Here is a 15,586-nt window from a genome sequence, read left to right on the forward strand (position 1 = left end):
ACTGAGGTCAAAACAGTCTTGTTGTAGAGCATGCTCTGCAACAGGATATTGTGTGTTGCCATTGCTCACACTTGGTCTATGCCCATTCATCCTGCCAACCTGACAGTAGTTGTACCAGTGTAGAAGGCAAGCCAGTGTTTACATAACAACTGGTGTATGATGGGTCATTTTACAGATTGCTGTCCCTTTGATACTATATGTTTTACCAGTTACAGGGCTGGTATAGGTGGTGGTGGGAGGGTGCATAGAGCTTGTCTTAGAGAGGGGCGGTCATAGGGGAGGAGCTGTAGGGTAGGGAAATGGGTGCAGAGGAAACATAGGATCTGACAAGGATATTGTGGAGATTGAAGGAGTGATGAAAACTATTCTAGGTGTGGCGGGCAAAATGGCAGACAAAGTGGACTTCATTTTCGGCCATGAGCTTAGGAAGTCACCAAGAGTCGGTTACACAATTCTGCACACTTTAAAACTACTAAGAAACAACAGTATTTATATTTTTACAGTTGTCAACCTTTCCATGTCAAATGTTTCCTCCTATACAGCCTTAGCATTCATTGCAAATGCATTTTTTACAGCAGTACAACGCCATTCTCACTTCAGCCTCTGGTTGTAATTATCCAACCACTATACTATCCCTGATCCCTCAAAAGAAAGGGGGGGGAGAGAGAGAGAGAGAGAGAGAGAGAGAGAGAGAGAGAGAGAGAGAGAGAGAGAGAGAGAGAGACTTAGCACACCTCCTGTCACTCAGTACTATCTAGGTCTTGAATGTATTTACCAGCTGCTTCGACAAGACTATGACTTCCTAAAATAATGCCCTGAAGTGAGATCCATTCTGTATGACATTTTGAGCATCACACCTGGAGTAGTTTATCATCACTCCCTTGACGTCCACAATATCCTTGCCAGACCCTATACACGTTCTGCAACCATTTCCTACCCTATGGCTCCTCCCCTGTGACATCTACACTCTTAAGACATGCTCTATGCACTCTCCCACCACCACTTACAAGAGCACATAACTGGTAAAACATACAGTGTCAAAGGGAGAGCCACCTGGGAAATGACACGGCATGTATCAGTTATTACATAAACACTGATTGCTGTTGTAAATTGGTATAACTACCACCAAATTATCAGCTAGGATAAATGGGCCTAGGCAAAGGTTGTATACTGGCAACCAAAATAAAGAGTTGTGACCTTGGTGCCTGTTTCACCACATGTGCCATGAGGACTGTTTGCCCCGACACCAGTTTCTTAGAACTCCGCAGGTGGGAACTTGTGTAACATGCCCTTGGTTCTCACCACCTACCTGGTGTTAGTTTACATTAATTTCTTTTGGCGCAGCATTTCTTGTCAAACTATTCCTCTCTTATAATTGCGTAGGCTTCTGCAGCCAGAGTCAGTCGACATAAAAGTTTTCTGGGTATGGTACTGTGTCATAATGTGTGAAACTACTGCTGCTGGAGAAAAACCAACATTTAGGCCACGGTTGCAGCGGCCTTTTTCTGGGTCTACTGGTACCAGTAGCAGCAATAGTTTTATACATTATGATGCGGTACTGTACCCTGAAAACTTTTATGTCGACTATTCCTTTCTTCATTCCCTTTTAGTTTTATGTACCTTTTATGTTCTGACTTGTCTTACCCCACCCCCCTCACCTCTGCTACACATAATGCTCTTAGCTTTTCGCCTTTATAAACTCTTGCAGCATGTTTTGTCAGTAATCTCTGTTTTTGCTTATTACCCTATTTTCCATCTTTAAATGCTCAGGTTTTCAAATCTCATCCTGTGCAGTCCCTAGCAATCAGTCTTTCCTTCTCATCCTGTCTGGTAAGAGTCTTATGCTCTGGGGTTATGGACAACTTTTCTATAAATCTCCCAATTTTCTAAACCTCTTCAGTTCTTTTACTTCATCTCTCTTCCATCCCATCCAGTCATTCTGCCAGAAGACAGAGCCACTGGCTCTGAAAGCATGCACATTTCCTTAACTTATATAATTTTTCTTTTTACCCGGTCCTGTCGCAGCTTGGTGAGTAGATTTTTTTATCTTCCAAAATATATGTTACAGTCATTCATCATTGCTGAACTCTTACTCTGCTGTACATAGTACACAGTACTGTAAAATGCATTCATTTATGTATGGTGATAGGTAACATTTTCCAGGCATCTGTGAAATCCAAACCTTTTCATCAGATTGCCAGAGGGTATAACACGATTTGTCACTTCATATTATTCATTTCCAGTCATCCCATGTCCACTGGCATTGCTCGTTACACCACTTAAAGTATTGTAAGCAATTACTACAAAAATGTCTCGTATGGAGAACTGCTCATTCTCTTTAACTCCCTACACACCGTCATTGTGCTAGGCAGACTGCTTGTAGCACTTTGGAATTAGTGATTCCATCTCCTGATTTCATGCAACTTTTTACAACTACCCTCCGCAGTGCTCACATTTTCTCTTCACAGTCACATTACCAACTGTCAACTTGGGCAGCTTTAAAAGGTTTTAAAAGACCCTGATGGATTTGTTACTCAAGTGACATTTAATGACTAGCCCAAGTTCAAATTCGCTGAGTGCTTCTGACCAACCATTCCTGCTGTGACTGCTTCTTGACTGACGACACAAAGCTCCCCATCATCCTTCGTACTGACGGATCCATGTCTTGTGATATCTAGTGGTCAATTCTGCACTGCATGGTGGTGTCTGGATACTTTCAGTTGGGATGTGTATGTGTAGTATTAATACCTTTGGGCTTGAACAGGAGAGATACTAGAAACAGAAGAGCAACAGTGTTGTGGGTGTTACCTCCTTGTATCTACAATCATGCTCATAAATTAAGGATAATTGCAGAATGTGGTGCCACACAATGTGGCACTACACAAAACTAGCACTAACAGCATAGGCACATAGGGAACACACACGACACAGATCTGTAAGTCCGCGGTATTGGTTGAGAAAACCGTTCCGAATCACATGTGCTACAAAGCGCCACTGTTTCCTGCACATGTACCCTGACATTAATACGGGATATGATCACTGTGCACAAATACACAGGCCGCTCAACGGGTTGGCATACTCTGGATCAGGTGGTCGAGCAGCTGCTGGGGTATAGCCTCTCATTCTTGCACCAGTGTCTGTCGGAGCTCCTCAAGTGTCATAGCGGTTTGAAGACGTGCAGCAATACGTCCACCGAGAGCATCCCTGCAGCAATACGTCCACCGAGAGCATCCCAGACGTGCTGAATGGGGTTTAGGCATGGAGAACAGGCAGGCAACTCCATACGTCTGATATCATCTGTTTCAAGGTACTCCTCCACGATGGCAGCTCAGTGGGGCCGTGTGTTATCATCCATCAGAAGGAAGGTGGGGCCCACTGCACCCTGAAAAGGCAAAATGACGTCCCGATACACCTGACCTGTAAGAGTTCCTCTGTCAAAGACATGCAGGGTGTATGTGCACCAATCATAATCCCACCCCACACCATCAAACCACGACCTTCATACAGATCCTTTTTCAGGTCATTAAGGGGTTGATATCTGGTTCCTGGTTTACGCCAGATGAAAACCTGGTGAGAATCACTGTTCAGACTATACCTGGACTCGTTTGTGAGCAAAACCTGGGACCACTGTTCAAATGACCATGTACTTGTTCTTGACACCAGGCTTTACAGGTTGTTCTGTGGCCAGGGATCAGTGGAATGCACCTTGCAGGTCTACAGGCAAGTAAACCATGTCTGTTCAGTCATCTGTAGACTGTGTTTATGGAGACAACTGTTCCAGTGGCTGCGGTAAGGTCCCAAGCAAGGCTACCTGCAGTACACCGTGGTTGTCTGTGGGCACTGATGGTGAGATATCGGTCTTCTTGTGGTGTTGTACACTGTGGACATCCCGTACTGTAGTGCCTGGGCACATTTCCTGTCTGCTGGAATTGTTGCCATAATCTTGAGATCACACTTTGTAGCATACGGAGGGCCCGTGCTACGGCCTGCTGTGTTTGACCAGCCTCCAGTCGCCCTAATATTCTACCTCTCATAACGTCATCAATATGTGTTCCTTGTACCATTTTCAACACACAGTCACCATTAGCATCTCTGAAAATGTCTGCACACTTACTCACTGCGCCGTCCTGACATACACCAACACACCTCTGCTTATATGGACTGCTGCCAGTGCCACCGTGTGATGACTGCAGGTAAAATGCAATGCATGGTCCCACCCTGAGGTGATTTAAACCAGCAAACTGCCCACCAGAGTGTTGTTTCACCATGTATCAGCATTATCCTTAATTTATGAGCGTGAGTGTACTTGTAAATTAAATTATGTATATAAAGATTCCAAGACTTACCAAGCGGGAAAGCGCCGGCAGACAGGCTCAATGAACAAAACACACACACAGAATTACTAGCTTTCGCAACCGATGGTTGCTCCTTCAGGAAGGAGAGGGAAAGACGAAAGAATGTGGGTTTTAAGGGAGAGGGTAAGGAGTCATTCCAATCCCGGGAGCGGAAAGACTTCCCTTAGGGGGGGAAAAAAAAAGGACAGGTGTACACTCGCGCGCGCACACACACACACACATCCATCCGCACATACACATACACACTGTGTATGTGCGGATGGATGTGTGTGTGTGTGTGTGTGTGTGTGTGTGTGTGTGTGTGTGTGTGTGTGTGTGTGTGTGTGCGAGTGTACACCTGTCCTTTTTTTTTCCCCTAAGGGAACTCTTTCCGCTCCCGGGATTGGAATGACTCCTTACCCTCTCCCTTAAAACCCACATCCTTTCCTCTTTCCTGAAGAAGCAACCATCGGTTGCGAAAGCTAGTAATTCTGTGTGTGTGTTTGTGTGTTTTGTTCATTGTGCCTGTCTGCCGGCGCTTTCCCACTTGGTAAGTCTTGGAATCTTTGTTTTTAATATATTTTTCCCATGTGGAAGTTTCTTTCTATTTTATTTAAATTATGTATATAAAATTTTCTGTTAATTGTGATTACCCTCTTGTTCACTGCTTATGATAAAATTATATTTCCTTCCTTCCAGTAGCTGAACTTATTTTACTTATTGTTCCCTGTTGCCTGAAGCCTTTTCTCCCAAGGCAGGAGTGTTGAAAAGGTAATTGAGGTACATTTATATTTCTTGTCCTCATCACTCCTTTTTCTTGCAGGTGTATCAGTCCTTTTCTGGCCACTTCTATATCAGCAATTGCTGAGGAAGCTCTGGTTTTTGATTCTATGTAGTTATCTAATGTTTCCCTAATAAATATTTTATAGGCTGAATCCAGCACTGAACTGACACCTGTTAAGGAGCAACGGAAGAAGACAAACAATGTAAGCAGTTTCCGAACTGCATCTGAGACAAAAAAATTTACCAAAATGAAAGAGCGGGACGTGAACACGCAGCAGAAATCTCATAATGGAAAGAACACTAATCATATACAAGAGAAAAGCAAATCTTCAGGCTCTCAGAAGAAGTTAAATTCTGAAAAACCAGCGATTGATGGCCCCGTTTCAGTTGAAATTACAATTGAATCAAAAAATACTGATTGTGAGCTGTCACTTTCAAATGAGGATGACAGTAACCACACAACAGAAGCCATTAAGAACTTAAGGTACAGTTTTTTGAAACTACTGATTGATTTATGTGCATTTTATACACGTTATTCGTACACAGTAATATGAGGTAAGATAGTGTTTTCCAGCTAGCCACATGAAAGGTGGGTTTGCCTAGGAAATACTCAGGAGTTAAGCAAAATAATTGCATTATCAATTCTTCATTTGGCCTTGGTTTCCCCAGTTGCCATATAATTACTTAAGATATTTTAGATTTGTTTTTAAGTATCATTAGTGGATCTTAAATACATAAAGTGTTGCCAGTTGTTTGTGTAGAGCAATTTTTTGTCACTGAATGCATAGTAAAGGACTTGCATGTAGGATGTTTGAAGATACAAAAAAAATGTTGTGTGTAGAATTAGTATTTTATGGTAGAGATTAGAGTGATGAAAACTTATTTTGTTAACTCATAATGTCCAGTTCCATTACAGGACGGTGCCCAAGGTAAGCCTTTTTTATTTTAGATAATGGAGTAGTTCTGATCAGATAAATAACATGTTAAACTTTCATTTTGATTTTTTTCTGACCAGCCTAAGAAAACAAAGTTTGCAATGAAATCTGCTATTGGCATTTTGATAGAATTCATAAGCATGAATGGTTTGTTGTGTCCGATTTACAAATGAGCAACAACTGTTGTGTAAGTGTGACTTTAGCCTAAATCATAAGATAAGCACTGCAGGTTTATATTGGGGGTAGGAAGTTGTGCAGGGATATGTCCATAGCAGTGAGGCTGCCACTGTGGGATACTTTGTTGAATAGCAATGTGCTATTGAAACAGCTGTTCAGCTGTCAAGCAGAGGTGATAAAAGTACAATGCTGACATGGTGTAAGAAGAAAATGGTAGTTTTTGTGCTGGATGTAAGACTACTGGTGGTAACAGTTTATACTTTGAGTTATGCAGAATCAATTACTTGTTGTGGAGGCTTTGGGACATACAACAATGGTTAATTATCAAACTAGCCGTGATGATAGATTGATGTAGAATGTTTGTAAATAGTGTTCAGAATGAAAGTTGTCAAAAGTTGTGAAGTTGAATAGTTGATTTTATGACTCGTGTTGGCTATCTTCTATTAACATGAAGGTCAACAAGTCTAAACCTAGGTCTTCCTGGGGCACAGATGCTTCATTCCTGCCAAACACACACATATTATTGCATCACTCTTCCCCATTTGTACCTTATGAAAGGAATGTTGCCAACAGTCAAGAAGAAGACAAGTTTTGCCTGAATTCATTTCCTGCATTTGCAACATCATTGACATAGTATGCATCATTTTAAGAAACGATAAAAAATTTTATTGCAAAAGGACCTCTCTAATGCTGGTGTTACGAGAAGTGTGTCTTTGACTAGTACTAATTGATAGTTGTTTTTGTTTACTTTTGCATAGAAGACATGGAAGAAGTAGTGCAAATAATTTTTCAAAGAAAGTGTCATCCAAGTTTGCTACTTGAACTAGGTTGACCATAACCGTATTCCCACAAATATGTATGTAAAATTTAATTCCAGAATGAAATTTTCACTCTGCAGCGAAGTTTGCACTGATACAAAACTTCCTGGCAGGTTAAAACAGTGTGCTGGACTGAGGCTCGTACTCGGGACCTTTGCTTTTCACGGGCAAGTACTCTACTGACTGAGCTAGGCAAGCAAGACACATGACCCATCCTCACAGCTTCAGTTCTACCAGTTTTTGATATAGACACAAAACAAGAGTCAAAGTCAGAAAAGGGAACAAAAAAATTCTGTAGCTGATATAGATTGAAATTAGCAATTGTAAAGCCAGTTTTTTTTTTTTTTTTTTTTTTTTTTTAAAAAGTGATTATTATTGTAGTACCTCCCTTTTGACAGCATTATCTGAGTCATTGAAAAATTGCTATATGTCAGGACTGTGAGGCACCTTGACACTTCAACCTCATTGCCATTTGATATTTTCTGCGGTCTTTCAAAAGAATTCAGCTGTGTCAGTCATAGGGTACTACTTGAGAAAGCAAGTCACAATGGAATCAGATGATGAACGATAACTGTTTAAAATCTTATCTGTAGGGCAGACAGCAAAACATGGTCTAAGATGCAAACAAAAAAATAGGTAGGAAGGATAGAGTCTGACTGTGGAATGTACCTTATGAAACTCCACAGGGATCTGTCTTTTGCAGTATGTTAACTTATTACTTATTACAATTTTTTTAGATACTTTTATGTAATTAAATATTTTGCCATGTGTTCAAAATCGGCATGGACTTGGTGTCACAAATGCAGGTTCAGATTGTAACTTTTCTTAATTATAGAAACGTATAAGATAAACAATACAAAAGTTTTAATTGAAGGTTATTCAATAAAGTTGATCATAAAAAGACTTCGATTTTGATTTTTTAATCAAAAAATTTGTTCTCCCTTAATGAACATATCAATCTTCATACAGAAGCTGCTAACCAAGGCCAATTTTACAGTGCAGTATATTGTTGTTGTTGTCTTCAGTCCTGAGACTGGTTTGATGCAGCTCTCCATGCTACTCTATCCTGTGCAAGCTGCTTCATCTCCCAGTACCTACTGCAACCTACATCCTTCTGAATCTGCTTAGTGTACTCATCTCTCGGTCTCCCTCTACGATTTTTACCCTCCACGCTGCCCTCCAATGCTAAATTTGTGATCCCTTGATGCCTCAAAACATGTCCTACCAACCGATCCCTTCTTCTAGTCAAGTTGTGCCACAAACTTCTCTTCTCCCCAATCCTATTCAATACCTCCTCATTAGTTACGTGCTCTATCCATCTTATCTTCAGTATTCTTCTGTAGCACCACATTTCGAAAGCTTCTATTCTCTTCTTGTCCAAACTAGTTATCGTCCATGTTTCACTTCCATACATGGCTACACTCCAAACAAATACTTTCAGAAACGACTTCCTGATACATAAATCGATATTCGATGTTAACAAATTTCTCTTCTTCAGAAACGCTTTCCTTGCCATTGCCAGTCTACATTTTATATCCTCTCTACTTCGACCATCATCAGTTATTTTACTTCCTAAATAGCAAAACTCCTTTACTACTTTAAGTGTCTCATTTCCTAATCTAATTCCCTCAGCATCACCCGATTTAATTTGACTACATTCCATTATTCTCGTTTTGCTTTTGTTAATGTTCATCTTATATCCTCCTTTCAAGACACTGTCCATTCCATTCAACTGCTCTTCCAAGTCCTTTGCCGTCTCTGACAGAATTACAATGTCATCGGCGAACCTCAAAGTTTTTACTTCGTCTCCATGAATTTTAATACCTACTCCAAATTTTTCTTTTGTTTCCTTTACTGCTTGCTCAATATACAGATTGAATAACATCGGGGAGAGGCTACAACCCTGTCTCACTCCTTTCCCAACCACTGCTTCCCTTTCATGCCCCTCGACTCTTATGACTGCCATCTGGTTTCTGTACAAATTATAAATAGCCTTTCGCTCCCTGTATTTTACCCCTGCCACCTTTAGAATTTGAAAAAGAGTATTCCAGTCAACATTGTCAAAAGCTTTCTCTAAGTCTACAAATGCTAGAAACGTAGGTTTACCTTTTCTTAATCTTTCTTCTAAGATAAGTCGTAAGGTCAGTATTGCCTCACGTGTTCCAACATTTCGACGGAATCCAAACTGATCCTCCCCGAGGTCTGCATCTACCAGTTTTTCCATTCGTCTGTAAAGAATTCGCGTTAGTATTTTGCAGCCGTGGCTTATTAAACTGATAGTTCGGTAATTTTCACATCTGTCAGAACCTGCTTTCTTTGGGATTGGAATTATTATATTCTTCTTGAAGTCTGAGGGTATTTCGCCTGTCTCATACATCTTGCTCACCAGCTGATAGAGTTTTGTCAGGACTGGTTGTTCCAAGGCCGTCAGTAGTTCTAATGGAATGTTGTCTACTCCGGGGGCCTTGTTTCGACTCAGGTCTTTCAGTGCTCTGTCAAACTCTTCACGCAGTATCGTATCTCCCATTTCGTCTTCATCTAAATCCTCTTCCATTTCCATAATATTGTCCTCAAGTACATCGCCCTTGTATAAACCTTCTATATACTCCTTCCACCTTTCTGCCTTCCCTTCTTTGCTTAGAACTGGGCTGCCATCTGAGCTCTTGATATTCATACACGTGGTTCTCTTCTCTCCAAAGGTCTCTTTAATTTTCCTGTAGGCAGTATCTATCTTACCCCTAGTGAGATAAGCTTCTACATCCTTACATTTGTCCTCTAGCCATCCCTGTTTAGCCATTTTGCACTTCCTGTCGATCTCATTTTTGAGACGTTTGTATTCCTTTTTGCCTGCTTCATTTACTGCATTTTTATATTTTCTCCTTTCATCAATTAAATTCAATATTTCTTCTGTTACCCAAGGATTTCTAGCAGCCCTCGTCTTTGTACCTACTTTATCCTCTGCTGCCTTCACTAAGAAGGTTATTTAATACATATAACTATGTACAACCATGTAGTCATGTCTGTACTCTATCATGGCTGAAGCAGGAGAGAGAGAGAGAGAGAGAGAGAGAGAGAGAGAGAGAGAGAGAGAGAGAGAGAGAGAGAGAGATTCTTTAACTCAGTATATGCTGTCGAGAGGAAAAGTGAGTGAGTGTTGAAAATAGTTGAATCAGGCAGCCAAAAAAAAAAAAAAACAGGGTTTGAATCACTTTACATGTGGCATATTATTTATTTTATTAGGTCACTGCCAGATATAGTTTATTCATATCAATGTTCAAGGTGCAGAGGACACTACATTGCTCTGAATATCTTTTTTTATTTTTTCTTAGAAACATTGTAAAAATATTTGTTTTAATACCAGTTACACAAACTTCACATTTTGTCAGTTACATGGGTAAGTGTTGTTCACGGAGTCCGTTCACAAGGACACAACTATATCTGTGAGTTTATGGGTCCCCTCAACTATACATTTGTCACTAATTCATCATTGACAAGGAGCGATAACACATGAACAGTTAATTTAATACAGTCTTGAAATAATTGATTTTCATTTCAAAGAGAAATATTCAAACATAATGTAATTAATTAGTTTAGTCAGTCAATCAATAAGGATCTATGAGAGTGATTTACAAAATTCCCTACTGACCATTTCAGCAGAATAAGTTTACAATAAGTATATGCATTACAGAATTGTTTCAAGAGTTTTATAGAATGTTACAAGAGTTATTAGCTCTGAGATGCATTGAGCTTTGTACAGTGGTTGGTGACACTTTGCGTAGCCAGCATTTACGCTCATTAGAATTCATACATCTCCATTCCTTTCCATCATATGCACTCTAGAATGAATTGTCTTTCCTTTTAGTAGTGGAAAAGGCGCATCTCAGCATTTGCCTGTGGTCTCAAAGAAAAGCCACTTAAACTTTGAGAATGACATTCTTCATTGCTGTACTGCTGGTTATGTTGTACAGGACAATATGACCACACGATGGATCATCATCCCAATTGGGTGTTTGGTTTCAAAGATGCAGTCTAAACACAACAGGTTGAGAGTAAGTGGAGTTTCCAACCTCAGAAGTTGTAAATGAAAGAGTTAAAAAATTTATTGCACCACAGGCATTAGTAATAAAAATGTACTTCTCTTCCTAGAGGAGAGTGGAATTAGTGCATGGTTATAACAGAGGATCAGGTGTGGGCAAAGGCGTTGAGAGGAACAAAATATGCAAGTAGAATTAATAGAATTCGGTTTGATACAGTCATGTCCTTGTTATGTATGATTGTGACTCCTGTTAAAGTTCTTTAATTCAATTCTGTAGTTTAATCACTAGAATTCACATGGACAAAAGCTGGGACCAATGTCATCCAATTGTTGCACTTACGCTATTTTGAAATGGTGCCATTATTTAGTTTGTGCAGTTAACATCATTTCAAATTTCTCCATGGTGCACATGCACGACTCTTGGCAGTGTCTTTGTGATGCAGTGGCCTCTCGCGATGATAGAAACGTTCATTTTTCTTCTGCAGAAGAGTTAAGAGAGCACAGGAACAATGAAGACACCAAGTGGCAGCAGTATGTGGAATACATGCTCACGTGAGGCATCACTCATGGCCACTGTCCCAGTGTCGTGGCAACAGAATGTCCACTTCACAAGATAGTTCACTGAGATGTTTATATTTTGCCACCTCCGCGTTGCAAATGTTTTGACTTTTGAGTGAAATGCCCAGTCGATGTGCTGTTGTTTTCACGCCAATTCTACCAACAGGGAGAGTTGTTTAGTTCTCGGGGTGTTGTAAAATTCCTGGATTCATCTCGTCGCTGTGCAGCCTATGAAAAGGATTGCGGAAGACTCCCAAATAAATTTCAAAGTACAGTGCAGTTTTAACACCAATATATTTCCAGGACTCTGGTGTCCGAGCCTGGTGAACTGTATCACATGTACCCAAAGTTGACATCAAACAACACAGTGTTCACAACAATCAACAAACGAGTGAGCCTACAATACATTTGCTCGCAACCCTAGCCAAAAAACAAGTGCCCCAAGGCGCCTGCGTGATCTCTGTTTATACTTTTGTTAACAATTACCTACAATGAAAATTACAATTTTATGTAAAATCACAACTAAAAGTTAAACCGAATATGAGATACACATTGCTAAAAATTTACAGTCTCAGTGTTGAACAAGATGAACCTATTTTCAACTTAGTTATAAGTTAATATAACATTTTCCGACTAATTATGTTACAGGTAACAATTACATTTCTAAATTTGTTTATACCAAATCAACTAGTGCCTGAATTTATATCGGAGATTCAATTAACATGCTTTATTTATACGTTCTATTTAATTTGCTGTAGTAATTTTATAATGATAGGTTTACTGGTACATCCTGACCATGTGCTACATTTCTTTCAATTAGTTACAGTATTAATTTCACATTTATATTATGTTTCTCACATAAGAACAATGTTAATCAGCAAAGCATCATTTTCGAATTATATGTATACTGAAATAGTGGTTATTTTTGTATGTAATTTGGAAACCGGTCACTTTACAATTGGGCAGTTAGGACTGGTGTTTATCTTTAACGACTGGTGTTTATCTTTAACGCTCTCGGAGGGGTTCTGATAGGGCAATGAGATACAGTAATATATCAATACTCCCCGAAGAGTTTTGCCTAGCCTGATAGACGAAACTCTTCACACAGAAATATTAGTGTGATTGATGTGATACAGTACTAGTTGGACAAAATAACACAAACTGCGTATATTTTAAAAGGTACAAAATTGAATCATGAAACTTTATATACAGATAAATTTTCCAAACAGCTACAAACATATACATCAAGGAAACAAGAATTGGAAATATGAGATTACAAAGAAATTTCCAAACTTTTACAAAATCAATGTTTACATCTAATTTTCTGAATGAATGTTTTTCCGAAACTATCACTTCTAGAGTGTCCTTGTTTTAGTCACTTGTAAAGCGTCCATTAATTTTCCTTCCTTCATTATTCCATTAATTGTTATCTAATATTCTAAGCATAAGTTCACATGGTGTACAATTACTAGATAAGTGACATAAGTTATTCATAACTTGCTCAAAACTGGACAGATATAAAAACCACAAACTGTGTCCATTGTAAAAAAAAGTGCTAATGAACACAATGAATTCACAGATCTGGTTAGCTAGATTGATTTGTGGGTGGTATTTTGATGTTAGTACAGGGTTTAACTACTTCTTGCAACAACTGTTTTCAATTATGGCCTATATATGTACTTACATTGTCTGATAGGATGGATTCAGATTTACCAAATTGGGGAATAAAATCACTAAATATATGTTTGATAACGACTCTGTTGTGGCTGTACTCTAGTAACATACATCTTACAAACTTAGAAAATACCGTATTTATCTAAATCTAGGCTTCACTCAAATCTAAACTGCATCCAAAAATGAGATTTGAAATTCAAGTAAGAAAGGTATCTGAATCTTAAGTCACACCCAAAAAAATGAGAATACAGATTTAAGGGGGAAAATGTCATAGGCACAGTTCGAAATTGAAGCAAAGTTGCTTCACTCTAACATGAGATACTATGTAGGTAGAATAGATGAAGGTACAGTTGCAATAGCAGGGTTCAAGTAGTGGACTCATCCTCAATCTTTTTTTTTTTTTTTTTTTTTAAATTTTTTCTAGCACAGAAGTTGTGGCCTTATCTTTGCGACTGAACAACTTGCCTGTGTACCACTGCATGTATTCAACAGCAAAAGTTAGTTGTGACAGCTCTTAGCACCAATTTTCAGACCTTCCATTTGCTTTGCACTCAATTCTAAGCTGCAGGCAGTTTTTTGGATCCCAAAAACCTGAAAAAATTGGGGCTTAGATTCCGGTATATATAGTACATCACAAAGAAGTACCACATATTTTACATTGTGTTCTAATTTTTGGCAAAGGACTGTGAAGGTAAATTGGTACAAGCTGTAGCAGCTTGGTTTGTAGATTTGGGTATAATTTGCCTTTAAAGCAGACATTAAATGGCTTGTCTTCTTACACAGGAGATACATATGCAAAAGTCTTTATGCATTTGTGAGCAGCTTTGTAGAGTAGTGATACTCTCCCAGTTTCTTCGCACATTTTATGAAACCAAATTGTCTATAAGAATGGTAGGCATGCCTGGTCGCTCATTCTTCAGCCTCAGGTGGAATGAACACCACGTCTCTATTGTTGGAAGAATAATACATCATTGTGTATTTGATAGTTTGCATCCAGGGATTTGATTGGTTTGTGGAGCAACTGTTCCTTTATTCTCTGCCAACATTTGGCGACATCGTGTGCATCTCCTATGTTTTTGCTCGTCTTCAAGAAATACTGCCAATTAATGCCATTGTTCATGTGGCATATTTTGACATCACTTTTGTGATCAGTATACAAGTGCACCTAATCAAGATTTTCAGGCAGATGTGAAAATGCATCAGCTACTGTGTTGAATTTGCCTGGAGTGTTAATAATTTTGAAGTCGTATTCCTGATGTCCATACAGGTAAAAGTGGAACCTCACGAAGGCCGATACAATGGCATGCACATCTCGGTGGTGCAATATGACCACTCACAGCCGGTCAATAAGCAATTGCCAAAATCTATGGTACATATCACAGGCCTTCTTTCATTGTTACAAATCTGAAATAAACAGCCACCAATATCAAGCTTTGATTACTCTGTTGCCAGACAAGTCTTCATTCATGTTAGGGTGCCAAAGAATGTTTGCACTACATAAAGCTTGCTTTATGCAGTCCTTCTGACACTCATTTAACCAATACGAGGGCACAAATTTCTTGAGCAAACAGGACAGATCTGCACTTTGAAGCAGATGATCTAGCAAAAATCTCTAATATAAGAGATGATCTAGCAAAAATCTCCAATAAAAGAAAGTATGAAAGCATTATATTTGCGTGATTCTTTTTCCAAGGTAATCTGCCAGTATGATACCGAAAGTCAAAGCTGGTCAAGAATTTGACATCATAAAAACTCTGAGATCCATTGTTACCAAACATTCATTGACCATCAAGAATGAGTGCTCTAGCTTCATTTCCTGCATTTCAATTCATAACAGTGTTTGTCACTTTACTGGTTTAGATCTGGTACTAACTGCCCCCAAGATCCAGCATCCAGTCACAAGGAAAGTTTGTGCATTTGTGTGCTGACAAATTCTTCTAAAGAAACCAGGTCACACGACACTTAATTGAGCACCTGTGCCCAGGATTACAGTTACAGGTAAACCGGCAACCATTGCACGTACAGCTGATTGTACATGATCCGGATTCCTTTGTACAATTGTTGTCTTTGATGCACAATGCATCATACATATCTGAATTGTGGTCATACCATGTTAAATTGACTATAAAGAGAGTCACATCCCTATCATCATCTTTGACCAGGCTGGCAGAGTCATCATATAGTTTTTCGATTTGATTATAGGCTCAGGTTGCATTTGGTTTACTGTCGTGCCCTGATGCCAGCCATTTGATTGGTGTTGATTCTACTTTT

General features: G+C 39.3%; 1 protein-coding gene across 10 annotated transcripts in view; it reads left to right on the top strand.

Moving 5' to 3' along the window:
• The window catches only part of LOC126272212 (S phase cyclin A-associated protein in the endoplasmic reticulum), a 554,765-nt gene that overhangs the window by 87,551 nt on the left and 451,628 nt on the right, over window positions 1-15,586 (top strand). For all 10 annotated transcript variants that reach the window (XM_049974904.1, XM_049974906.1, XM_049974905.1 and 7 more), the window contains one exon: window positions 5,264-5,601. In XM_049974904.1, coding sequence (XP_049830861.1) covers window positions 5,264-5,601 — 338 coding nt within the window. The remainder of the gene's footprint in view (window positions 1-5,263; window positions 5,602-15,586) is intronic.

The sequence above is a fragment of the Schistocerca gregaria genome, chromosome 5, assembly GCF_023897955.1.
Source record: "Schistocerca gregaria isolate iqSchGreg1 chromosome 5, iqSchGreg1.2, whole genome shotgun sequence".
Classification (NCBI taxonomy): domain Eukaryota; kingdom Metazoa; phylum Arthropoda; class Insecta; order Orthoptera; family Acrididae; genus Schistocerca; species Schistocerca gregaria.